The sequence below is a fragment of the Nuphar pumila genome, chromosome 13, assembly GCF_984573655.1.
Source record: "Nuphar pumila chromosome 13, dmNupPumi1.hap1.1, whole genome shotgun sequence".
Lineage (NCBI taxonomy): Eukaryota > Viridiplantae > Streptophyta > Magnoliopsida > Nymphaeales > Nymphaeaceae > Nuphar > Nuphar pumila.
The window spans coordinates 92710954-92737570 of NC_143261.1; the positions used below are offsets into that span (position 1 = coordinate 92710954).

Here is a 26617-nt window from a genome sequence, read left to right on the forward strand (position 1 = left end):
TGTTATATAAAAATTTTTATTGCATTAATACTGAGATAAATGTGATTTTTCATCATAGGAAATATTTTGAAAATTGAACGCCTCGCTTTTTGGCATTATATTGGCGTTTGAAAGATATTGTTAAAACCGTCAATACTTGCCAAATCTATCCCACATAAGCTACACGACGATTCAAATTTTTGTCAGTTTAAATACCCAATATACCCTCACACCATCAATTTTGATTTCCTAAAACACGAAACTTTGGGGGCATATCCGTAATTTAATCAAACTCCAGGCTCGTTTGTTACGTAAACAGATTCTCACCTTCTCGGGGAAAATTTTAGTGGGGAAATTCAAACACGCTCTTTCGCCGAACTCGGGAAATAAAAACCCTCCATTTCCCGGGGGGGGGGGGGGGGGGGGGGTGGGGGGGGGGGGGGGGGGTGGGGGGGGTTGGAACAAGAAACCCTAGCTCCAAGATTCCGGCGAAGTGGACGGAAAGCCAGAAACCTCCGTCGGTACGTCGACGGAAGGAGAGAGGAAGACGAGGATGAAGGCCTCCCTGAAGCTCCGTGAAGACCGGAAACCCATTATGAGAGCGAAGGTTCCGGTGGGAATCCTAGGGTTTCCGTTTGTCTCTGGGATCTCCGGCGGGGACCCTGGAGATCTCTCCTTCAGCCTACAGACGGCCTGGATCCCCGGTCTCTCTCTGAAGTTCTCATATAGGCCTAACGACTCGTACAACCCCTTCGTCTTCGCCGTAAAATCCGGCATCGGCATGTCGAACTCGCCGGAGAAGTCCTCCGTCCTGGCGATGGCCGCCGAATTCAGCCTATTGAGTAGGGGAAACCCGTGCTTCCTGCTTCAGATCAAGCCGGAGTTCGGCGATTTCTCGTTGAGGAAGTCCGTCGCGTCTCCCTCCCGCGGCAAGCTCGGGACCTCCGAAATTGGGAATCCGAAGGAGAACGGAGGATTTCTCTCTTTTGAGAATGAGATGGAGGAGATTCCGTTGGGGAAGCTGCTGCAGTTCAAGGATTCCCCGGCGCACTCTGTGACTGCTGCCTGGATCCGTGAGTTCTGCTCCGGCTCGGCAATCTCCGCGAGGACGAGGCTTCCGGTGAGGAAGAATGCCATGTTGAAGATCCGCTGGGGCATGAATTTCCCTCTGGATTCGCAGGCGGCGAACGGTGGATTCCGAGATGGCTTTGCTGGGATGAAGCTCCCGTTCTTGACCGTAGACAAGATCAGCATCGAGAATGTGAGACCGCTGCCCAGCAATGTCGCTCCACAGGCAAACCAATCGGAGAAAGAAGGGTGTAACCGGATGCTCTACATGATGGAAGAACTGCAGGCTCTTCGGAGGGAGAACGATCTGGTGAGAGAGAGTATCCATGAGCTGAAGTCGAGAATGGGAAAAGGAAATGGTGGTAATCTGCTGGGAACTGAATGCTCTGACGTAGATGACAAGGCAAAGAAGAAAAAAGGTGGTGCAGATAGCGGAATCAGGGAGCGGAAGCTGCCGGGGTATTTGGGGAGGTCAGGGAATTCGAACCCAACTGCTGCAGATGTGAGTGAAGAGTTAAAGAAAGCCATTAGAGGTGCTTCTAGTGCTTAAAAATGTACATTTGTGTTCCCTTTCTATCAGCTACTTATTGCGTTTTAATGAAGTTTGTCTTTTGTTCACAAGTGTTGCTAAGTTGTAGGTGGAAAAATGGAAGAAATAGTCGCTCTGTATTATATTGAAGCGGTAATTGAGGCCAAAGATATATTTCATGTTCTTGTTAACTACATGTCTTAGTTTGATCACTGAGCATGTCTATATTTGTATGATAGCCTCTTAGTCTTGTCTTCCTGACGGTATTCCATGGATCATCTCACATCTTTAATGTTACTCTAGCCTTGTTTGGAATTTTGGATGAATCTTTTCCCGACTGAATCAGAGTCTACTTGGTACCGTGTCTGATGCTGTCGACTTAATGATTCTGCTGTAGCCACCAAGTACACTGGTAACTGCACTAGTATATAACATATATAGTTATCAATTTGACTCTAGTTTGTTCCCTCGATTGAGATTGCCACAACAGCATATAAAAAGATAATCTCAGATGCTGGTAAATGCAAACACCTAGAGGTGAAAAGGGCCCGGAAGCAACTCTCTGCACGAGGCACATGGTTATCAAGGGTAGAGATCTGTGAGAACCCAAACATATTCAACTGATGGAAAGTTGCAAAGCATATTGAAAAATGGATCTTTTCCAGGTAGGTTTCTTGGATTAGTAATTTCCGTTTACCTGATGTAGTTTTACAGCATGTGCTCGGATAAGGTCCAACGGTATAGTGTCTTTTCCCTTGTTTTTTTTTTAATGTTTTTCCACTAATGCTGCTTTTGAAGCCTATGCTAAATATAGGGACCTTTGTCTATTACGATTTGCTGGCAGACAGATGAATAGGTTAATGTGTCGAGAAAAGAGGCTGCCACTTGTAAACTGTTTCTGTTTGCTACTTTCTGTTTTCATGGATAGCTGCAATTGATTCCTAAGTCTGAAGGTAATAGCTTTTATTTTGTTAGACCTCTAGGGAGGGGTTCTTGCGAGATTGCATGCTGCCTCTCAGACGGATGAATCTCTGGTTATTTCCTTTATAGATAAAGGCTTTTTTAGAAGGTTAATAAAGTCCATTTTGTGCAAAAAAATTATTTTGGTGGTCATTTGCAAGTTCGTTTTGCTGAAATCATATTTCAGGGTAACTATGAATTTGGTTGTCAGATTCAGGCTTCAAGTTGAATGTTGGTTTCGGTTCTTAACAATTTAGTTACGAGTAGTAGTATAAAGCTCTAAATATTTGTATTTGGGGGCATCTTCATAGGCTCATAGCTTGGAATTTTCAGTGTAAGCACGCCATGTGCTTAAATACAGTTTTTTTTCCATGTGTTATGGGTCATCCAAGATGGTTGTTTATGTTGGTTTTGGGGACCAACCAACGCAAATAGCAAGCCTAGTAACAGTGGATAAGATAGAAGAGTATGCACTTATCAGACAAATAAACTGAATAACAGAGGGTGAGATAAATGAATGTGGATGAGAAGGGGAGCAACAATGCGACTGTTCTAAATTTCTAATGTGAGCAGAAAATTGCATTTGTTTTTAGGGAATTAGATGCATAACAATGCCCTACTGGTTCAATTCCAATATTTATGCCTTCAGAGAAGGAGGAAGTGAAACAGGGTACTGTTGAAAGCATAGGAGCAAGTACACATGATTAGTCTAGAAGCTAAACTGATAGAACAAAATGGTGCAATCTCTTGAAAATTTGAATTTTAATGCAGTTTAGAATTTTGCCCCTTGCAGTATGAATCACTTCTATGCAAAAGCTCTTTGACCTCAAGATGCAAGTAAATTTATGCCCTTTCAAATTATGAAGTGCATTCTCCTTGTACCTTCTAACAATAGTTTCAGTACTTGTCTGTGCATTTACCTCTTGGACACACTATTTTGAAACTTATGCAGGATGATTCGTTGACATTAGGAAAGCTGTTTGTGCCTTTGTGGTGAAAACACCATCCATCAGTCAGGAATGCTTTCCTTATATGTGCAAAGATTTTTTTTTTAATATTTCTGATGCTTCATTTATTGCTTGCATTACTCAGTTGCTGCCACTTGTCAGGATATGTCTCTTGCTATCTACCACTTCTGTGCACTAAAATTTTTATAGAATCGTGTTGTCAGTTTCTCAACCATTTCAACACCTGCTTGTTGGCATTCCCACATTGCACGTGCTTTCATAAATGTGCAGGGAGAGAGACCATAGGGCACATCTTATTTCATGTTTGGTGTAAGTGGTTATTCTGTCAGTTTTGGCAGAGTTTCAGGTCTGAATATAGTGAAGAAGAGAGAGAAAGAGAAAAGATGAATGAATCCAATGGGACGTTCCTCTATTTCTGCATGCAAGAGAGGACGTCCCTAGGTATGTTTATATAGAAAACAATACAGATATTGTATTACGTCAAGTCTGTTTCACAGGACTTTGAGTTGGACTGAAACTGGTTCAACAATATAACTAAAATACCCTCAGCTGGGTTCCTATTATGACCAGAATACTCTCATGTCTTCTATCCTTGACAATTCGTGAGTTTGGACCGTCTGTTCGACTGCACTCTAGGTGGCAAAATATCAACAGATTATAGTTACTTGAACTGTCAACAACTGTGTAAAAAGGAGTTACTAATTTAATAGCTACCATCTCTGATCTTTTAATCCCATCATGCTCATAGGGTTTTTGTTTTGTTATCATAAAAGACTCTGATGTAGAAATTTAGCATTGGCAGTTAGCTTTCTTATTGTGTCTAGAATGGTTTGTCATTAGAGAAGTTACGCCATGGCTTTTACTATTCTTTTTTATTACTGATGCGGTAATATCACATTTCATCTTGGCTAACTGTCCTTCAATTTATTGAATGGGATTCTTTATGAACACTCACCTCTTATTCTTGCACATGCACACTTGAGAGAAATTAAGGGCAATAAAGAACTCATGAACACCACACACCAAAGGGTGTTGTGATCAAAGACTGGCTAAAAAGACTTGAATAGTTTGTCATATGATGATAAGCTGCAGTTATGGATGCTTTACTAGTGTTACTTTGGTTATAGTAACATGCTTGATCGTGATAATTTTCATTATGCTTAATGCGAAAAGGGGATTTTGGAATCAAAATGCATGGATACAGACAATGAGTTACAACTGTCTCCAGATTGCAAATCTCATCCTTAAATGTTCAATCCATCATTTGCCTGCCTGTACAAAATCACATCCACATCGTATCCATGTTATTTTTATGCATTGTTCAAATAGATCTGGAGACAAGATTTTTTTTTTGTTTGGAGAGAGCGAGAGCTAGCTTTCTTCACTGACCTCTTGAGCTTTTCTTGTCTTGAATGCCTGCCTCAAGTCTGTGTTATGCCTATAGTAAGAATTGGTATAACGACAATTCTCTCGGATCTCCCCGTCACTTCCTGTGAGTGGATTGATGCGTCCCATCTTCACCATGGACTCCACAAAGTGCCTGAAGAACAATTTTTGGTTGTATGCATAAGCCCACACCCAATATGTTATCTCATCATCTGCATCTTGAGAAACAAGGTTCCTGTCTGAAGTTAGCAATCCCTTCCCCTGCAGGAGATTGAGGTAGTACTGGTTGTCAAACCTTGTTGCAGTCTTGAAGTCTAGTGGTGTTAGTCTATCATCATCTCCGTCTTCTGGACATATGGATATTAAGATTCGCCGGAACATGTAGTCATCCTCGGCATAACGAGGGTAATCATAGCGGTGTTCATAGATCCTTTGTTTGAAGCTTACACATCTTGATCTACCAATTGTGTGGCTCCCTGTTGCCATTTGGAGAGCTTGTTAATTGTCAGCAACAAGGATGGTAATTGAGCTAAACCAGGATAGGAAGATACTTGCATAACTATATGTAATTGGGCGCAACCTGGATTGTTCTCCTAGTTTATTAAGGTCTAGGTAAAGTTCTCAATCGGACTGGTTGGTCTTACTATCTAACTCATTAGGCTTGGTCAACTGTGGGTAAGGTCGAGTCTTTAAAAATTAAAACCATGTTGTTCATGCTAAGATGAATCCCAGTTGTGGGTTTCATAAAAAAAAATATCACGTCCACATTCAGAATTTGAAGCAACATTGGATATGTTGCATTAAGCATACTAACAAAGGACGTGTGTGTGTGCATGTGTGCCATACAGTAATTTCACTACAAAGAAGGGGCTTTGGATTTGACATACCAGACAGTGATACCAAGTCTAGCTTGCTTAGTCCTTGATCTCTGAACTTGCTGATGAGGGTCTCTATGCTTGAATTTGGTGCTGGAATATTCCGGTTTGCGCCTGAGAGGCTTGCTGCTAACGAGTCCCTCCTTCCTAATTCCACTGGCCAAAATGGGCCTCCTCTCTTATATCCAAAAGTAGAAAGGGGAAAGTCAGCAGTCAGGTCATGGTACTTTTGATCTTATTTAGCTCAAAGTATTCTCTAGGTGACTCTAAACCTACAAATATTGCCAGGACCGGCATAGTTATGGTGGTATGCATTCCACTTTTCACTGCTTTGAGGTACACCTAAATTCTAGACCAGGTATTTTCCTGGATTTTTTAATTTTCTATTGTTAGTTCTTGGCAGCATTATAGAGTATATTTCAATCCTGCAAGAATTCCTGCACATCTAGATCTTCTACGCCTTATGCACCCTTAGACTAATTACATGTAGTGCTAATAAATGGACAAAGTTGCCTTGTCTGGAAGCTTGATAATGAGCTACTTCAGGCTCATATTAGCCTATTTTATGAACTCATTGTGTTTAACAAAGCTTGAAAGAGTGGCTGTTTCTCTCAGGGGGGTTGTGTATGTGCATAAAATAAACAAAATTTTATACCTGAATATTCAGTTTGATAACCTGCTACTAATTCTTCAGCTTCCGGTAAATCAAAAGGCAATCTCTCACATTCTGCTAGTGAAGAAATTATAAAAACTATAAACTTTATAGGTTGACGCCAAAGATTCCACCCCCAAAAACCATATTATGACTGTGACTCAACTATATCAACCGTATTTGAACTGTTAGATAATCATAGTCGATGATAACATCATTGTTCCCATCTCTATTCCAGAACCGTACATGAGACCTCAGCTTCATACAGCTCCTCAATGGTCATGAATAAATCTAAGGTATGCTTCGGCATACTGTAGGAAAAAATAAAGATGAATCAAAATGCTCATAAGTGAACTAGATCAGTGGGTCCGTGATAAGATATAACAAATAAAAAAGGATGCTTCTGAATCCATCTCACCCTTTATCCCTTTTGTTCAGTAATAACTCAATCTTTCAGTAAGATGCAATAAATAGTCAATCCATTTTTTCTTTCCTGTTCTTCTCTTCTTTCTCAGAGGGACTATACTATATAAATAAAGGATTACCTTGTTCCTGATAGTTATTTTTTCAATAGAGAGAGAGTATCACGTAACCAAGTGCAAATGAGCAACAGATGATATAAATGGTTATGAACCGATTTCTTTACTTTTATTGTTCTTTGAACTTTTTTTTTATGTGGTTATTTTCATGAACCTAGCAGTAGCAGCAGTTCTTCTCCTTGTCCTTCAATTTTTTTTAACTTTTTATTAAAATGAGCTGGCTTGGGCTAGAGTTCAAGCTTGTGTTGAGCCAAAACAGGTCAAAGCTTGAACAAGGCGAGCTTTCATTTGTTCGCCTCATTTACCAGCCCTATCAATAACATGCATTCCTGAGAATTACTGGTGAAGTATTCGGCAAGCAACTCTGCTACATGTTTGGGCTTACCAGGTGCACAGAGTCACGTGCAGCAAGTGCAAGAATGTCAGCACATGAAACTGTTTGAGGACAAGCTTCTTCTAAGGTGAACTTGATGCGATCAATCATCCCAAATCCTCTGGCAGAGTGCAGGTTTGGTACTGCTTCCTTTTCACCTACTATGTCTCCACTGCTGTCCAGTAGCACCGATCCATCACACCCCTGCACAAACAGATGCATGGACACGATATATGTGTTCTTAGATTGCCTTTTACTGTTGGTTTTAACTTTTAAGTATAGTTTGGCCAGAATTAAAATGTTCACATGTAGGTGTTTGTACATGATTTCATTTAAAAAGTCATCTCTTCAATTCATCACTAGGCTTTTCAGGGTAAAATTTTTCTAGAACTTTGTTTGATAGGTTTTTCATGATACAAACAATATTTGTAACCTGGAGTGGAAGTAGGCTTAGGCTGCTTTTTGGATGTAGTTTTTGGGTTTCTGAAATCAAACTTCTGAAGAATTTTTAACACGAGAAACTGTTAAAATTTCATTTCATTGAAAACATGTATCTGTAAGAGAGAGAGAGAGAGAGAGAGAGAGAGAGAGAGAGAGAGAGAGAGAGAGAGAGAGAGAGAGCACCTAACCATAACTAGGGGTGGCAATTTCTGACACGACCCGCCAACCCGCCTCTTAGGCGGGTTCGGGTTGGGCTTAAGCCAACCCGTTTAATAAACGGGTCGACCCGCGTAACCCGTTTATTAAACAGGTCGGGTTCGGGTTGGGGGTATGCCAACCCGCCAACCCGGCTGACCCATTTAATAAACGGGTTAGGCGGGTGGGTCAACCCGTCAACCTGACCCGCCAACCTGAAAACCCGTTTACCCGACCCAACCCATTTATTAAATGGGTTGGCGGGTCGTGTCGGGTTACCCGTTTATTAAACGGGTCGGGTTCGGGTTGAGGTATGCTGACACGCCAACCCGACCCGATTGCCACCCCTAACCATAACCGCAAATAAGGGTTTATGGAATATGTTTTCAAAAACTGATAAAATCCCAAAATCTCCACAAATAATTTTAAAAAATTGGCTATCTTGAAATTATTATAATGTTACTGCTGTATTAACACCTTTTGTTTTATGTACAGTATATATTTCTATGTTTTTGAAACTTACATAAGCTGATATTTTTCTCAAAATCCAGATTTTATATTATTGCAAGATTTTCCCTTGCTGAGGAAACCTTGATAGTGACATTTATGACATTGCTCCCAGTTTATAAAGTTGGAAGCTTGAAAATAATTTCTTAAGTCTTTCAAAACTCTAAAATCTCGGTAGCTTAAAAAACAAGATAGAATCAAGTCATTCATGTGTGTGTGTAGAATTTAATATACCAAACACGAAAAAAAGTCCGAAATTATAACAAAAATATGAACATTATGCGCTTATTAAAACCAAAAGCGAATGACAGAAAATCACCATGACAAAGCAATCATGGAAATGGAGTCGAAGCAGCGAGCCTGCGATGCGTGGATCCCTCCAGAGTGCAACCTTCATATGATGTCTCACTATATGCTCTGCAAGGGGACACGACTCGCTATAGTAGTCCTCAACAAGCTCTCCAGCACCAACCAAACAAATGAAACGGCTGAAGGCGATGAGGACTGAAGCAATGAGTCTCCAAAGGAGCTTCATTCTTCAATCTTGATTTTGCACAGCAGTAAGGCTACCTCTTTAACACATTTTATACACTTATTGCTTGCATTGCTCTCTGTTTCGTGACACTTATTTTTCATTTATCTATGAAGAAAGTAAGGAAGAATAGGAGACGTGTGTATGGTGGATGAACTACTTCAACTGTCGTGTCTACCATTCAATTGTTTATTCGAGTAGAGACCCATGGCAGTTTTCAAAATATTCTTTTGTGGGTCACCCATGGTTTTTTCCCACAGGTGTTATTGTGGTTTGTTAGACTTTTCCCTTCCACAAAGGTTTCTTGACATCATGGGACCAACCTCCTCATTTCTACCTCTCAAAAAATTTAATTCTGAATTGACAAGACTAGAAAACCTTCACCAATTATTTCTTTAAAGCGGGGTTGGTTGTTTCTTGAGCTTGTCCAAGGATGACGGTAAAATGGGTGTGTGGATTACTTTGTCAAGAGGCAGATTTAGCCCTGAACAAAGCCAGAAACCGTCTCTTCGCATTAGACAATTCCAAGAAGGAATGAAGGGCATTTTTTAGACTATATCTCAAAGGGTTACAGTACGTAGAATTTGGGCTATCTCAAAGTGTTACCCACCACAGGGGTCGTCCTCATGTGTAGCTAGCCGAGTGGTTGTGAAGGTGTTGAGATGAAGGCGCTGGATCAAACCCCCCTGGTGCAAGAGTGTGTCTGTGGCTTTCGAAGGTGGGCCACTTAAGTCAGGTGGTTCTGGGCCCCACCTGGAGTTTGCTTCTCTTGGGATGGGTGGTCCACCAGGTTCTTGGCAAGGGTTCCTTGTCAAGTTTTTTTTAAAAGAGAATTTGGGCTATTTAGTCATGAGGTGGTTGTATATCTCTGTGTTGTTGTACGCGCGTGGAGAGAGAGAGAGAGAGAGAGAGAGAGAGAGAGAGAGAGAGAGAGAGAGAGAGAGAATTTAGGTTAAAACATGGGTAATATCTTTAGTCAATTATCAATGTGTTACTCAGACTTCTAACGCAATTTGCCCATTAGAAAATACATAAAACTTAGCTCAAGCCACTTTTTTAGTGTAAACAATCTCAACTATGAGAATTGCTGTTGGCTGCGTTTGGTTCTTGGCATCTGGGTTGGGTCGTGACAGCCCCCTAAAAAAATATGTTGGTTTAGTGGTCTGGATGTGGTAGGATGCCTCATGTCATCCAATCATGGCTTGGGAAGCCAACAGTGCAAATGGATCAGGTTCGGTCAGATTATTTGAATCTGATGCTTTTTGTATATGGATCTTTAGATAATGATCTGAACGTGTACCTGGATCAAACTTTTTTTCGACAGAGAAAGCTGGGGTTGGGCAGACCCCTAGCAGTTGTATAACTATACCATTGGGATTCAAACTTGCAACTTCCCAACACAAGGTGACGTGAACTAACTGCTCCTGCCAGACAAGCAGAGCCCCCATTGGTCACCTGGATCAAACTTGGATATGCTCAATCAAAGATTTTTTCACTTGGATTGGATTCATAATCAGCCCCCATTGCTCACCTGAACCAGTGTTTAAATTCAAACCAATGTGATTCATCAGTGTTTTTTTTTCTTGTAAAAATGTTTATTTTTAGTTCTTTTTTTCTACCCGATCCAGTGTTACCACGTACATTTGGGTTCTGGATTCAACCCTCCTTCATGGGATCTCAATCTGACAATTGCAACCATGCCAACTTCAAATACCATATAATGTTGAGAAATAAAGAATTCTATGAGGCTACCAACAATACCAACATAATGTTGATTCATAAAAAGACCAACTGTTGGACTTTACAGCCAAAGCAACAAACAAGTTACAAGTCTTTCACTAATTTATTTCCCATCTTACACAACTTAGACAAGGAGCTACCTTACATCCATGAAATCTGGAGATTCATCATTATCAATTTCTTCATTGATGAGTCCATCAACAGGATGAAAGCCTGCATTGGATAAACTGACTACACTCTGAAGCTTCCGATGGCTAAAAACTTCAACCTTCACCAAGAACATGGAACTAACAGGTCGATGATCAGAGAGCCTGAGTTCTGCTCTAGTGTAAGAAAGCTGCCTGATTCCCTTTCCAAACCAAAGTATAGGGTCACACCTGCCAATAGCAACATGCAACAGCCGATCATGACCATAAGATCTAAGCTGGTAGATACCAACCAGCTAATAGAAAAACACTTTGAGAGAATCACACACACACACACACACAGATGCACATTGAAGTCTAGTAACCGTGAACAGATTTCATATGTCTAACATGCATGGCAGGTAAGTCTTGCAAGTACCAGGCAGGTGATCTCTGCTTTCCTCCCCTTGAATTTTCGCCAGCATATGCATCTGAGTCGAATTCATACTTGTATGTGGGAGCAAAATCTATCCATCCCTCCTTCCATCCATCAAATATACGACCTCTCCACATCTCTTTGCAAAGCTGCATGATACTGGTATTACTAGCAACTGCCGCTGTTATAAACTAGGAAGTATTGTGGAGACCCCCCAGAAGAGAAATCTCCAAGAAACATTGTAATTCCTTGATTATTGCTGTTATGAACGACATATCAGTGGCAGTCTCACCTGATCCTTACTGATGAGCTCATCCCATTGTCTCTTGGCAACATGCTTTCTCACTTCAGTATCTTCCATATTGAGGCAATAATTTAAATCCCCAAACCAAAAGATTTGACTGCAAAAAAATGGACATGCCAACAACAAAGCAATGGTGTGTTTGAAGAGCATATCTGTGATGCATAACTAACATAACTTTGAAAAAAGTGAGGTCTCAACAATTCTTCTTACTCGTGAGGTGATTGTTTGCGGTTGTTCAGCAGCAATTGCAGATGAGAATTTTGTGCACTGCAAGATTTCACGCACATCAGAGTTGCGACGTTCTTTATCACTATCTTTTTGACCAGATGTCAAATGAGAACAAACAAAGCATAACCTTGTCTGGAAAAGAGACATGCTGACTGAAATAGAGCCCTGCAACAAAGACAACACTAGTAAATAAAGTTGATGAGTATGATCACTAGCATGACTTTGAGAGATAGAGGACCTTGTTTCTCATGTAACCCATCAGGCCTACACCAACTGGACAAACCTTCAGACTGGTTATATGTCTTCTCAATGTCCAACGGACCCAAATGGAGACATTGTTAAATTATATGTATAAGACTATAATACCCGATAGGGGTATTATAGTCTTTTCACATTATTTATTAAACAATGTATTTTCCTTTTTTATTTTATTTTTCTTTTTCCTTTTTATTTCTTTTATTTTTTTAGTTTTGGATTCACCCCAAAAGGGGGCCCCACAATAGAGTCATTGGGCCCCACAATAGAGTCATTGGGCCCCCCAATGGTCACAAATGTGACCGTTGGGAGCTCCCAACGACTCTTTGGGAGCCCCCCTTTTGGCTCCTTTTTCAGCCCTCTCTCTTTGTATAAATAGGGGTGAGACCCCTTGTATTTCTTAAGCATTTTATACTCACTCTTTCAATAAAAGAGTCTTTTTATTTTAATTGTGCTTTTTATAAAGCTTGTGTTTGTGTTGTCCCATAGTGGACTTGTGTATTGCTATCTTTTGATATTTCTCTGTTGTTGGTGATTGTGAATGCATTTTTGCATTCCTTATATTTCTGCATACTTCATTACATGGTATCAGAGCCACTCGACTCTTGTAAAGTGAAGTTGTAGCTCTCTCTCTTCTTTATTCTCATACTACCTTATTGGAAGCAATGGAGGTCAAGATGGACCTATCATTCAAGCTAAATGACAAAAATTACATGATGTGGGCATCCGCAATGGAGAATAACCTCAAAGAAAAAAAACATCCTCCACATCGGGTGCGCCCATTACATCTACTTCACCTCCCGGTATGTATTTTTGGATTTTAGACTTTGGAGCCTCATTTCATATGACCCCACATGAGAATGCATTAACCGATGTATGCACAAATTCAAGAGGCTCATGTGTTTCCACGACCGATGAAACTTTTTTAAAAATCACAAGTATTGGAACTCTTGATTCTAAAAGTTCTCAAAATCTTTTTGTTCCAAAAGTTAGAGTCGTTCCAAAATTAAATCTAAATATTTTTTCAGTTTTTCAAATTGCCGACCATGAATGTGAAATATATTTCTCATCTAATGGATGCTATGTGCAGGATCTCCAGTCTGGAAAGCGGATTGGGCAAGGCCATAGGAAAGACGACCTCTACTATGTGGATCATCTAAACCTTCCTACAAATTCTTTTTGTACTTATGTCCAAGATAAAAACATTGAAACTTGGCATAAAAAACTTGGACATCCAAATTATTAAAAAATGTATCTTTTTTCATTTGGAAACAAATTTTGTAAGGAAAAAGACATCTATTGTAAAGATTGCATTTTTGGGAAAATGAAGTCTATTCCATTTCCAACTAGAACTTTCCTCTCTTCAAGACCTTTTGAATTGGTGCACTCGGATGTATGGGGTCCATCTCCGGTTATGTCTAAAGGTGGTTACTCTTATTATGTCACTTTCATCGATGACTTCACAAGATATGTTTGGATTTACTTCCTTAGTCATAAATCGAAAGTGTTTTCCTTCTTTAAAGAATTTCATATAAAAATACAAAATCAATTTCAAAGTAATATATCCATTCTTAGATCCGATTCCGGTGGAGAATACTTGTCTATTGAATTTCAAAATTATTTAAAGCAAAATGAAATTTGTCATCAAAAGTCGTGTCCTAGGACTCCACAACAAAATGGACTAGCGAAAAGAAAACATAGGTATATTATTGAAATCACTAGAACTTTACTTGTATCTAAAAATATTCCAAAAAGCTTTTGGACCGAAGTCGTCTTAACGTCAACATATTTGATAAATAAAATGCCTTCTTCTAAACTAAAGAATGTATCTCCATATGAAAAACTTTTTAAATTCTCTCCTGACTTCAATCGTCTTCGCATCTTTGGTTGTAAATGCTTTGTTCTCTTGCATAAGAGAGACAAGTTATCTCCAAAAGCGATTGAATGTGTTTTTCTAGGCTATGGAAAAAATAAAAAAGGCTATAAATGTTTTGATTTTAAAAATACCAAACTATATGTTTCAAAAGATGTAACCTTTTTGGAAGATGAGAATGGATTTGAAAAGTTAGATAACCAAAATGAAGTTGATTACATGTTTCTACATGACCTTATTGATGATGTGTATAATGATTCTATGAATCATCTTGAGGATATAGAGGATACATGTGATGTATCCAATATTGATATATCACCATCTAATGGTGATATCAGTAATGAAAACATTAATGTTTATACCAGAAAAGGTCAAGAAAGTCCTATTAGTGCCTTGGAGAATTTTTCTCATCTCACCGAATCTTCAAAAGAAAATCCTATTAGAAGATCTTCTAGAGAATCAATCTCACCTAATAGGTTTGTGTCATATGAGTCTCTTACTCCTACCTATCGAGCATGTTTGATAACCCTACATTCATATTAAGAACCGACTCATTATAATCAAGCCAAAACTATACCACATTGGGTTGTAGCTATGCAAATTGAGTTAGATGCCCTAAAAAAGGCCAATACTTGGAAAATTGTAACCCTACCTCCTCATAAAAAACCTATTGGATGTCGATGGGTCTTTAAGGTTAAAACCAAAAGCGATGGATCCTTAGAAAGATATAAAGCCAGATTAGTGGCTAAAGGATATGCACAAGAATATAGAATTGACTACGAGGAAATATTTGCTCCTGTAGCCAGAATGACAAGTGTTAGAACCTTAATAGTTGTCACATCAATCAAAAAATGACCTATATATCGACTTGATGTGAAAAATGTCTTTTTAAATGAAAATCTAATTGAAAAAGTTTATATGGATCAACCACCTGGAGTTAACATTGGGCAAGGTCAAACTCTTAAACTTTTAAAAGCCTTATATGGTCTTAAGCAGTGTTATTAAAAACATGCCTCAAGGCGCAAAAAGCGCGCCTTGCCTCAAGGCGAGGGGCTTTATGCCTTGAGGCGTAAGGATAAGGCATAAAAGCCTCGAGGCATGTGCCTCATAGGCCTTGAGGCACACGCCTCGAGGAGAGGTGCGCACGCCTTGAAATTTTGGTCAAATGAGGGGTCAAAGCCCTCATTTGACAAAAAATTAGGGTTTAAAAAAGGGCCCCCGATCCTATATCTATTTTCACATAGTCTCTCTCTCTCTCTCTTATTTTTCTCACAAAGTCTCTCTCGTCTCTCACACGCAGTCTCTCTCTTTCTCTCTCTCGACCACACAAGCTTCTTCATTTAGGTAATGCTCCTTCCCCTCTTCATTTACAAAATTTCTTTTTTGTTATTTTTCTGTCATTTAGATATGAAAGAAATTTGTATATATTTTTCTTTTCTGTTATTTTTCTGTGTGAAATAACAGTCTGCAGTTTGATTGAGTTCTACTCTCCTTTAGCATTAAATTTTGGGTTGGTATACAACATGAAATAGATAGAATTTATGTTGTACAACATGCATTGTATATACATTTATATGTATGTGTATGTGTGTCTATGTGTGTGCATGCGTGCATGTTTGTATTGGTAGCTACTGATTATGTTAAAAACTCAGTATAACATAATGATTATTTGTGAATGTCTGAGTTGCTAGTTTGGCCTTGTTGTTGGTCATAATGTTTATTCTTAAAACTGGTAAAGAACAACATTAGTGGTTGATTTTTACTATATGTTGTTTCTAAATTATTTTTGTTGTTTTCTTATCTTGCTAAGTATGCTTGATACCTTATTTTCTTATAATTTTAATTATGGCTTTAATGTTACTCATCTTCACGCCATTGTATTGATGCCTCTTTACTCAAAGACCACTGCTTGTATTTTGCATGTCACATAGTAGAAAACAGAATTAGATTGAATTTCAATTCTGTGTATTGCAGGTCATATAGTAGAAAATAGAAGTGTTGCATTAATGTTACTTTTACATGTTAATCTCATATTTTTCAGTATTTATTTGAGATTTTTTATTTCTTGTTGGTTGTTGCTTCATCAATAAAGCATTTTTTATTTATTTATAATTTTAGATATTTTTTATAGTTTTTTTTTTAAGTTTTCAAATTTTTTTTTGAGGCTTACGCTTTACGCCTCGAGGCTTATGCCTCACCTCAGATTTTGGTGGAGCGCCTCGCTACGCCTCAAGGCTTTTCACAACACTCGTCTTAAGCAAGCCCCCAAGGCTTGGTATGATCGATTTAGTGATATCATGAACAAATTGACTTTTCATTCCTGTTATACTAATACTGCTCTCTTTGTGAAAAATGTAGGTACGAATATTGTTATCTTATTGTTTTATGTTGATGACATGATTATCACAGGAAATGATCAACATAGTATTGTCAATGTTAAAAATATGCTAAAAGATAATTTTGACATGTCTGATTTAGGTTTTCTTCGATATTTTCTTGGCATTGAGGTTGTATATTCTTCCCGAGGATATATATTGTCTTAAATGAAACTTGCTGCAGATATATATGTTAAGTCTGGTATTTCATATGATAAAAAGGTGGAGACTCCATAAGTAATCAACGCAAAATTAAGGTTGGAAGATGGGGTTCTTCTAGAAGATCCCACACCGTACAGACAACTCATTGGATTTCTCACATCGCTGATGTTGTTCACTCTGCTAGCCAATTTCAGCATGCCCCTACAACTGTGCATATGAGTGTTGTCTTCCGGATCATTCGATACATAAAAAATACTATAACTAAAGGGCTATTTCTATCATCCTCCTCTTCATTAAATTTACTTGCTTATACTGATGCAGATTAAGGAGGTAATCCTAATAATAGAATCTCAACTACTGGCTTTTGTGTCTTTTTAGGAGATTCTTTAATTGCTTGGAGATGCAAGAAGCAACAGAAAGTCTCCATATCCTCTATTGAAGCCGAGTATCGGGCTATGACAACTACTACAATGGAACTTGTGTGGCTTCAAAGTCTTCTCAAAGACATGGGGGTAGACATCACTGGTGCCTCAAAACTGTGTTGCAATAATAAAAGTGCCATTTATATTGCCAGCAATCACACCTTCTATGAACGGACCAAACATATTGAAATAGACTGCCATTATGTTCGAGATGAGTATCTACGTGGAACAGCTGCATTGCCATATGTTACATCAAAATATCAACTTGCGGACTTTTTCACTAAAGCACTTCCTGCGCCTCGCTTCATGTTTCTTCTTGGCAAACTTTCCGTCATCACCCCGTAAAGTTTGAGGGAGGGGGGGAGTTTAAATTATATATATAAGGCTATAATACCCGATAGGGGTATTATAATCTTTTTCACATTATTGATTAAACAATGTATTTTCCTTTTTTTATTTTCTTTTTCTTTTTTATTTCTTTTATTTTTTTAGTTTTGGATTCACGCCAAAAGGGGGCCCCACAATAGAGTTGTTGGGGCCCCCAACGGTCACAAATGTGACCGTTAGAGGCTCCCAAAGACTCTTTGGGAGCCCCCCTTTTGTCTCCTTTTTCAGCCCTCTCTCTTTGTATAAATAGGGGTGAGACCCCTTGTATTTCTTAAGCATTTTATGCTCACTCTTTCAATAAAAGAGTCTTTTTATTTTAGTTGTGCTTTTTATAAAGCTTGTGTTTGTGTTGTCCCATAGTGGACTTGTGTATTGCTCTCTTTTGATATTTCTCCGTTGGTGATTGTGAATGCATTTTTGCATTCCTTATATTTCCACATACTTCATTACAGACATATATTCCTACCATCTGCTTGCTGACAATGCGCACATATCTGGCACGAGTTCTTTTGCACTCTTGCTCGGTTGTATCACTACATTGATCCTCTCTGAAATTGGAAGAAGGATCAATGTTCACATCAGCATCAGTCGTGATGGTAGAAGGAACTCTTGATAGATTGCTTGCAGCTGTTACAGAGATCTCATCCTCCTCTGGCCAGATCAATCCAAGTTTTCCTGAGCTATGATACACTGTTTTCAGCTTGCTGTTGCATTTTGAACCTGGTGAAGCTAAAACAAGTTGATTTTCAACTTTGTGAGAGCCCAACACTCCAGAACTACTAGAAACTCTTTTTGATCTATGAGATGAATGACCTTGCACTGCTGTGTGCAGTGGATGTTCTGTCCAGCATAATCTACTATCTCCATCAAGGCCGGAAACCTCCTTCAACTGAAGCCTCTCACCGGAGTTTATCAGTTCTACAACATTGTCCATTCCAAAAGGAGAGTGTGCATCACACTTACTGCTTCCAGCATCTACATCGGGAACTCGAATATCATCATCAAGTTCATCAGGAACAGAAGATGCATTCAAAACTGGTGAGAGAGGAGCAGTATAGGCTTTGCATTTTATTTTCTCTTTCTGGGTCTGATTAAGTGTTTTTCGGATGATGGCCTCCCATTTTGGGATTGGGCTGCTATCCTCTGCACCTAATACATTCCTGGCATTCAAAGCAACTACCGCTTGAAAACTGCAAATGGGAGGATCAGTATTAGATAGAAACTCTAATACACAAGTACATACATATGTATATTTATTTATTTAATTTGATTTATATATTAATCAGTAGCTCCTAGCCTCCTAAACAATTTATGTCCAAAACCATCCTAAACACTTTCAAAAAACATAGTTTTTAATTCATCAATTTCAGTGCAATAAGAGCCTTGGTTTTTTATTTCTCCAAAAAATACATCTAAACATGAAAGATACCTAATCTAACATGTTTTCTACAAAGTAATATATAAAGAATGCATGTACAAGTCCAGATTAAGCAAACTCCCAAAAGTTTTGCCCTTTGAAACCGTTTAAGATGGTTTAGGAGCTATTTGAATCTCTCTCTCTCTCTCTATATATATATATATATATATATGTGTGTGTGTGTGTGTGTGTGTGTGTGTGTGTGTGTGTGTGTGTGTGTGTCTACATATGTATGCATGTATAAAAGAAATCTGACACTGAACTCAGACATGTGATATGAAATTATGAATTGGTTCAAAGATTTGACCACAAACCAACTACTTACCCAATCACATATATGTCTGCAGGTTCTTTTGTACAAAGCCATCCGTCAATATCAAGAAACTCATGTGGAAGTCTTCCTGTGACATTCCATGTCCCTATTGTAACTCTGCAATCCAAAATATTTTACATAGACACTGGGATAAAAAATTTAAGGGCTTCAAAGACACCACCAGTATCAGTATTGGATTGATAGGTAGACCTTATCTCTTTATCAGTTATGTATTCAGCACAGAGCATCTCTGATTTTCCTCCCCTTAGCCTCCATAGATGGTCTTTTGATGTTGGCCCTGAAAGATTGTATACGAGTTATGACAGTGTGGTTGGCAAGAAGATGAAAGGATACACCAAGTATATAATAAAAGTTGGTTCATCAAGATGCCAAAGAAAATGGTACATGCAAAATAGAAAGTTCTGGCCTATATAGCACCCTGTATATGATCATCCAAATCATAATTAACTTGATGTTTAGACCACACAAACCATTCAAGGTAACAAATATTGAATTTAGAGTTGGCTGGAAAATGCATAGCTATTTCCAAATGGATGAACTGAAAATGAACCCCTTATCATCAAGTCATCAACAAATTGAGCAAACATTTTCAAAGTCTATCAATATTTTCTTTTCCAAACAAAATCCACTCAAGGATCATGACACATGTAGATGCAAAAACGGGATCAGGACTCAAGATTCAGTGTCCCAATGAATGGAACTTATTATTACCTGAACCTTGAATTTTGGATACAGCTTGGCTTCCATGCATTGTCTTAATTGGATCCCTTTCTAGGTCATTTGCATCTTGAGACAAAAATAAGCATAAGATTGAGTAGAGCAAGTGAAAACTGAAACTAATTAAGCAGATGGAAATTCTACACACCAAATGCAACCTACCACCATCCTCACTCTCTGTGTCCGGTTCATCCTCACTAAAGTCATGCAACTTGGGCTTAACATTAAGCCACTTAAACACAATGGATGGCCAAAAGGACTATGCACATGAAAGAGCACTAACAATTAAGTTTCCTAAACAGAAGAGACCAGAACAGGAACACCTAAAAACATTGTTGCTGCAATACCTCTGAATGCTTCGGTCTATGAGCTCTCATGGCAGATCCTTACTCAGGATAAAGTCTTATAAGCCAAGGCAAGCTTCTTGAGGAAGCTCTGGAAGAGAAAGTAGGTGATGATTCCTCATAAAGTACAGCATACAATTAGTAAAGAAAGACTTTAAATGACAGTGTGATAACCCTCAGATTGAGACTAATGAAGATGTGCTTCTTCAAAATGAAAGCAAGCAAGTTGGCAAGAAACTCCAAAGCAAGAATTATATGTCAGGATATGAGATTCCTCGTTGGACGAAAGGTAAAGCAGTAAAGCTTATGGGAAATCACATACCTATCAAGAAAATGCATGTGAGATGTAAGTTGGCCAACATTAGTAATGACATCTAGAAGCTTAAACATGAGCCAAAAAGTAGTATCAGGGCACCAATTCAACAACTAGGAAGTGGCTTGCAGCATCAACATATTAAATTATCTAATCAATTATTGTTTGGTCCTAAAATGTTAGACCCATTTTAAACACAATAAATAATCTAGTTATTTGTTTATTTATTTTTGGCTAGGCCAAGGGAAACCCTCTCCATCATTGACTGCATATTGACATGCCTACAGTTTGTAAAACCCTTGAGGTTCTCCCTGCCTACCAAGGAGTGCACCAGCTTGGACCTTAAGGCGAGGGTCGCCCTCTGTGGGTTTTGAACTTGTGATGTCCTGTCAACTTGGTAAATTCAAAAGTTGCCCTACTAGATGAGTGGAGCCCTTGTGGGTAGTCTAGCTATTTATTATTAAGCACACTAAAGTGTAAAGAAATAACTAGCTGTTAAATATGGAAGGCATGAGAGCAACCGAAGTACAGTACAATGATACTTTCCCAAAGGAATAAACTTCACAATCAACATTGATTTTTGCATAAATGCAGATTGTGGTATGTCCAATAGCAACCATTAGCATGCCCTAGATACTAACTTAAACCAGATGGACAAATGAGATATTTTTACAGCAAAAAATAGTTTACAAAAGTTTATTTTTAGACAGCAAAGTCATTTTCTTACCATATGCAGAAAGCCCAATTTATTGGAGATGATGATAAAGCAACATGATCTGTTCTAAAGTGGAAAGGCTGGCCTGACTTGCGTACGGGAAGACCCAAACGGCAGCTTCAGTGCAACATCCTGCCAGTAGATCTAAATTAGCATTTTGGATAAAAAACATTACATCTTATTACAAGGCCATAAAAGTGTGGAACAGAATAGGCTTTTCATGTCCTAAAACAATGATTAAGACCAACCAACCAATCCCTTCCTGCTAAACATCAAATGCACGAATATCTCCCCACCAAGATTGCCATCATGCCATGGCCCACCAAAACAAGTTAAGCAAACATACAACACCAGTTCCACGTGGAAAGCAAAACAACATAAACAGAAAAATGTCTCGGTCAAACAACAAAACTAGAGGTGAATGTTATTGCCAAGATAAAAAGCACAGCTTTTTGTTTTCCATGCTCCATCAAAGAACACCTTACAACTCATACTTTTAGATACAGCCTATGAAAGACAGAATTTGTGTGCTGGAGAGAGCACCCACGTCCCTGAAATGAAATGCAAACAACAATGAAACGACTAAACAAGCATTCTTGGTGGATGAGATGCAAGATGGGCAAATTCAACAAGATCTAATATAATATTTAGTCCAAAAAGATTTGAAGCCATCCAACTTGACAGGGATACCTTTCCAAAAAGACTCTAGCCAGTAGTGCCTCCGAGCATCCAATTCTACGTTCAAGCCAGTTGGCTTGCTCCGTGTTTACACCTGGATGTGCATGGAGAGGGCTCTCTTTCTGTCATTTGAAATAGTCAAAAGCAAGAACCAACGATTCTATCCCTCTCCAATCCATATGGTTTTCAGTATTTGAAATACACAGATTTCATTTGGTTTTCAGTATTTTTTCCCGAATCATCCGTAGGGGTGATGCTTTCAGACCAGAGTATTGAATGGGGGAGCGCATGAGAGAGAGAGAGAGAGAGAGAGAGAGAGAGAGAGAGAGAGAGAGAGAGAGAGAGAGAGAGAGAGAGAGAGAGAGAGAGAGAGAGAGAGAGTTGCAAGGGACAAGCAGAAAAAACCGTAAATGGTAATGCAGAGGTGGTCCACCCCGCGCACTACCATCAACATAGCTTTTCAGCCGGTGAACATTCAATTGCTTTGGTTGAAACCGGTCGCGGTAGAGGTGGAATCAAGAGCCACTTAAGATTACGATGAAAGATTGGATTGAAATCGATCGATCCACTTGCTTTCCAAGAAGTTGACCGTTGGACTCGACCAGAACGTTCTAAGGAAGATGAATCATGGCAGTTTCTGTACCACTCCTTCGCCAGGGGCAAAAGGTCAAAGGATTGGAAAGAAGATGAAGATCAAGGTAAATGGTCCACATGATCTAACGTCGCCAGCCACATTTCATCATTCTTAGTAGGATAAAGGATCTCCTTAAAAGCCCTCTAATCATTGTTTGTGATTGAAAGAACAATCACATCATATTTTTCAGCCACCAATCACCAAATATTCTCACATTGAGTCTACGAAGTGTTGAAGGGAATGAAAAATGTTCTCCAACCAATATTACAAATCGAAAACTACGAACCAATCCATTCTATGAATAATTAAGAAGCATAAGGCAAGAAATTCATTAATAGATTATCTTCCCCGGGGAGCTGCTCACAGGGAGATCTGATTCCAATTCTCCAGAAGCAAACGAACGGTGGATATATCCTCACCATTGCCGTTTCCTCTTCCAGATCTAAACCTTCTTGAATCTTCTCGTCGAGTAAACTATTTGGTTAGAAAATCATGGATTTATAGAATTTCTATTAAACGCACGAAACGAATCCGGGATTTTCATTCTCCCACCGATGGATGTGTTTGGGTTCACGGAATAGGGTGGAGCTCGGAATTGAATTTCTGCAAAATTCTCTTTTCCCCTGTTTTTGACACGAGAATTTTGGTGGAATGCGATTTCAATTCCCCAAATCCAAGCACTTCGTGACCGAAACGCTAGAAAACTCGACAGAGAAAAGAGGAAATACGGGAGAAAACCGAAACTTTTGGGGGATTTCCGGGAGATTGAAGAACAAATCAAGGAAACAGATAGAATGATAAGATGAAATTAGTATTTTTTGGAAACCATATAAGCAGAGCCGTACCTGTGTTTCATGGGGCCTGAGGCCGAGGGAAAAAATGGGCCCACTATTAATAGTGAGTTCGGGGGCAGCGCCTCCTAATCAAAATAACAATAAAATTTGCATTCACACTAAACAAATATAATATTTCAAATATTTATATTATATTAAATAAAAATATACAAAATATTTATATAAACTACCTAAACAATACTCATTGGCCTTAAAAATGAGCCCCTAAAATTTTGTTAGGCCAGGGGCCCGGATGCCCAAGCCTCATTGGCCTCGATCTGGGGCCTCTCGAGCCCGAGTTCATGGATGTTAGTTATCAGAGAGAAATTTCTCAATAATTTAAAAGCAAACTCAAAACCATGCCATATTTTTTTTATTTAATAATTAAAAGTTCATATATCCATTTATAATATCATAACATTCAAATACAAAAAAAAAAAACAGAATAAAAGAATATAGGTGAACCACAAGGTTGTTAAATGCGATAAGGCAAAGCAAGGCGTTGAACCTGTTATGAAGCGAGGCGTAACCCTCGAGGCGTTGAAGCGTAAGCTTCATGATCAAAATAATAAAATATATACTATTAATAAAATAATGGAAATTTTAAATAAGAACTACTAATAAACGTCAGTATAAAATAAATACTACTTTCCTATAATTAACTCGTATTATTCATTTTCTTATATGCATGCACATATAAACCATAATTAAGTTAGAATCATAGTGAAAGATAAAACAAGTTATATCTACAATCATGAAATCATATTGAATACATGTGTGGTCATCTCCAAATCGACTTATTCTAGAAATACCTTCTATGCACAAAATTTTTGTTGTAATAATAGAGTTCAAATGCACAATTAATATAAAATAAGTTAATTCTTCAACTATTGGACAAAATTAGACCATGATAGAAATCAGTGTTTGGATCTTGTTATTCCAACATGTATGTAAGTTTTTACAAGGGTTAAAGCAACATCTTATAATGTAACAAATTTTCAACCCTTATAAAATCGTATTTTACTTTGAAAAATCATAATTCAATAGTCAATTAGCTAATTCTTACTATTTTGACCATGCTATGGGTTGGGTATGACCCGATTTGGACCCATACTGAATTTGATAGGGTCAAGGTTTGGTAACAAAGAAAGGAATCCGATTAACTATTTGGGTCAGACCCATGAAGTCCAATATGGTTTACGAAATTTTATACCAAAATCAGATCCATCCCAAGTTCCATCCACAATTTTCAATATAAAAAATATTATTTTATCTGGTTGGGTTTATGTAATCCTTATCGGATCCAAGTATGGTCTTTCTAAAGAAATATCAGATCATATCCGAATTTGAATATGATATCGACACTTCCTACTCAGATCCGAGTACGGACTCACATGTAGAATGTGCATATTTTAAGTATTATATTTGCCGGAAGTAGCTTTTGTTGGATCTGACCCACTTACACCCCACTTGGGAAAGCGATCAGGCGAGGTGGTGTCGCCCAACAGTACAAAGGAAAGCTTAATGGTAATGAGGGAGAACACAATAAAATGAAAGAATGGCCTGCCCACTACTCACTCTCTCTCTCTGGGCCGAAGCCACCATCGTTGGAGATAGACCTCTGCCAGAGATCGTCCCTCGTCGGAGAGAGAGATCCACTCTCGGAGGCTCATGCCAGACTTCCTCCATGGACCACCATTACCGGAGACACCCGCGCGTGCGAGAGAGAGAGAGAGAGAGAGAGAGAGAGAGAGAGAGAGAGAGAGAGAGACCCCTTTTTCCCAAGTTTCTGGTTGCACCCTCTCTGCCCACTATTGCTCCTCCATCACCAGACCACCACCACCCTTATCAAACCTAGTTGCCTGCAAACCATCTTTCTCAAATCCCTCTTACCTTCCCCTATATCCACCTGATATCTTTACCACCTTCCTCAAAACCCTCAATTACGGAGAAGGATGACTCCCATACTAGAAGGAAGATCGTCAAGCCATAGGATTCCATAGGTTTTGGCCGCCAGGGGTTTGAGCGATGGGGTTGGATCGACAGGTTTCAATAGTTCTTGATCGTTGGGTGACAAGGTTTTGATCGACAGGGGTTTGAGTGCATACGCCTTAGAAGAAAAGCGCGCCTTGATGCGAGGCGTGTGCTTCACCCATGTGCAGTGTGCGCTTCGAGCCTACAAACGCCTCCCTACAACGCCTTGGTTCCTTGAGCTTGCGCTTTGCCTCTCATACATACGCTTTAGGTACTGAGGCGTTCGCCTCTAACAACACTGGTGAACCATACTTCTAATCTAGCAGAGTTGTAGTCCGATACTAAGTTTTGTGAGTGATAGCAGTTTTTGAACCTACAATTGTAACCAAAGGAAGGGAGTGAGTCTACAACCCAATAAGATTTCATTTATAAATAAACACGACCGTTACAATTGTAGTGAGTTCTAAGCTCCTAGTTTTAGTTTAGTTTGTTAAATATGCACATATGTTATTTATGAGTTTTACCCTATTTTTACTGTATCTCTAATATAATTATCAAATACATCTTCTACTCTAATCAACTATTCTAGACATAGCCTCATCGGGCGTAGCAACCTATGTAGATAACTCAAAGTCTACAATGTTGGCCAGACATATGAATCATTCACAACAATGTAGTCCAAACCGGTCCAGACTACAAACACATGTGCTGCAGTTGCTCACCAGTTGCAAGCCGGGAGCTCAAGAGCTCAATTGATAGCTAGCCAAAGAGCCATAGTGACTATACGTGCCCCCAAGGTGTCTCAAGGAGCTATATCTGCCCTCAAGGTGTCTTAAGGAGCTATACCTGCCCCCAAGATTTTATGTTTCATGCTACATCCTATATGTGTCTAGTGGACAATATTTTAATTACTAAGGGTCACCTAAGAACATCTGAGATATTTCAAGTTATTCACGAGACACACACTTCGACATTGCCCCAGACCATGCCTTCTAGTAGAGTTCTCTGTTATATTCTGTGTGGTCATCTTCTACACAACTTTATCTCAATATTCACATATTGAAGTTAGTGCATTCTACAATCATCAATGTATGTCCACTAACTACTTTTTAACACATATTCACATGTCTAAACTGTTAAGGATGACAACCCACCATAGATTAATTCATGACACTTATAATGCCCCTCCCAAGGCATAAGCGTGACATTCTCTATGGTAATACCTATCTTGAGACTCTCAAACTCTACTCTCAATTCTCACATAACATATCAATCTCTTATATGTAGTCAAGCCATGCCATATTTATATCATAAATCAGGAAATATGCATGATCAGATTTAAGCATC

The 26617-nt window shown here is 38.9% G+C and overlaps 2 protein-coding genes and 1 pseudogene across 3 annotated transcripts; 1 reads left to right on the forward strand and 2 right to left on the reverse strand.

The window, feature by feature from the left end:
• Nucleotides 1-419: 419 nt before the first annotated feature.
• LOC149819203 (peroxidase 20-like) lies at nt 420-9007 on the reverse strand. Its single transcript, XM_089986359.1, has 4 exons — nt 8792-9007; nt 7342-7533; nt 5778-5943; nt 420-5366 (listed from the first exon to the last, which is right to left on the reverse strand). The coding sequence occupies exons 1-4, from the start codon at nt 9005-9007 to the stop codon at nt 4876-4878; spliced, it is 1065 nt and encodes a 354-aa protein (XP_089842485.1). The 3' UTR covers nt 420-4875.
• LOC149819204 (uncharacterized) lies at nt 533-1597 on the forward strand. The gene has a single exon (XM_089986357.1). The coding sequence runs from the start codon at nt 533-535 to the stop codon at nt 1595-1597; it is 1065 nt and encodes a 354-aa protein (XP_089842483.1).
• A 1794-nt stretch (nt 9008-10801) lies between the features above and the next one.
• LOC149819205 (type I inositol polyphosphate 5-phosphatase 2-like) lies at nt 10802-19313 on the reverse strand (annotated as a pseudogene). Its single transcript, XR_016427404.1, has 7 exons — nt 19252-19313; nt 19054-19158; nt 17778-18501; nt 11820-12002; nt 11598-11706; nt 11309-11454; nt 10802-11121 (listed from the first exon to the last, which is right to left on the reverse strand). The product of XR_016427404.1 is annotated as a type I inositol polyphosphate 5-phosphatase 2-like (transcript).
• Between the last annotated feature and the right edge of the window lie 7304 nt (nt 19314-26617).

Bases quoted from the DNA above. Each gene is read 5' to 3' on its own strand.
- LOC149819203 (XM_089986359.1), bottom strand. From the start codon at position 9,007: ATGAAGCTCCTTTGGAGACTCATTGCTTCAGTCCTCATCGCCTTCAGC. The intron at 7,534-8,791 runs GTGATTTTCTGT...CTGTTTGTGCAG, and splicing joins TCCATGATTGCTTTGTCATG to GGGTGTGATGGATCGGTGCT. The intron at 5,944-7,341 runs GTAAGCCCAAAC...TTTGGATATAAG, and splicing joins CACGTGACTCTGTGCACCTG to AGAGGAGGCCCATTTTGGCC.
- LOC149819204 (XM_089986357.1), top strand. From the start codon at position 533: ATGAAGGCCTCCCTGAAGCTCCGTGAAGACCGGAAACCCATTATGAGA.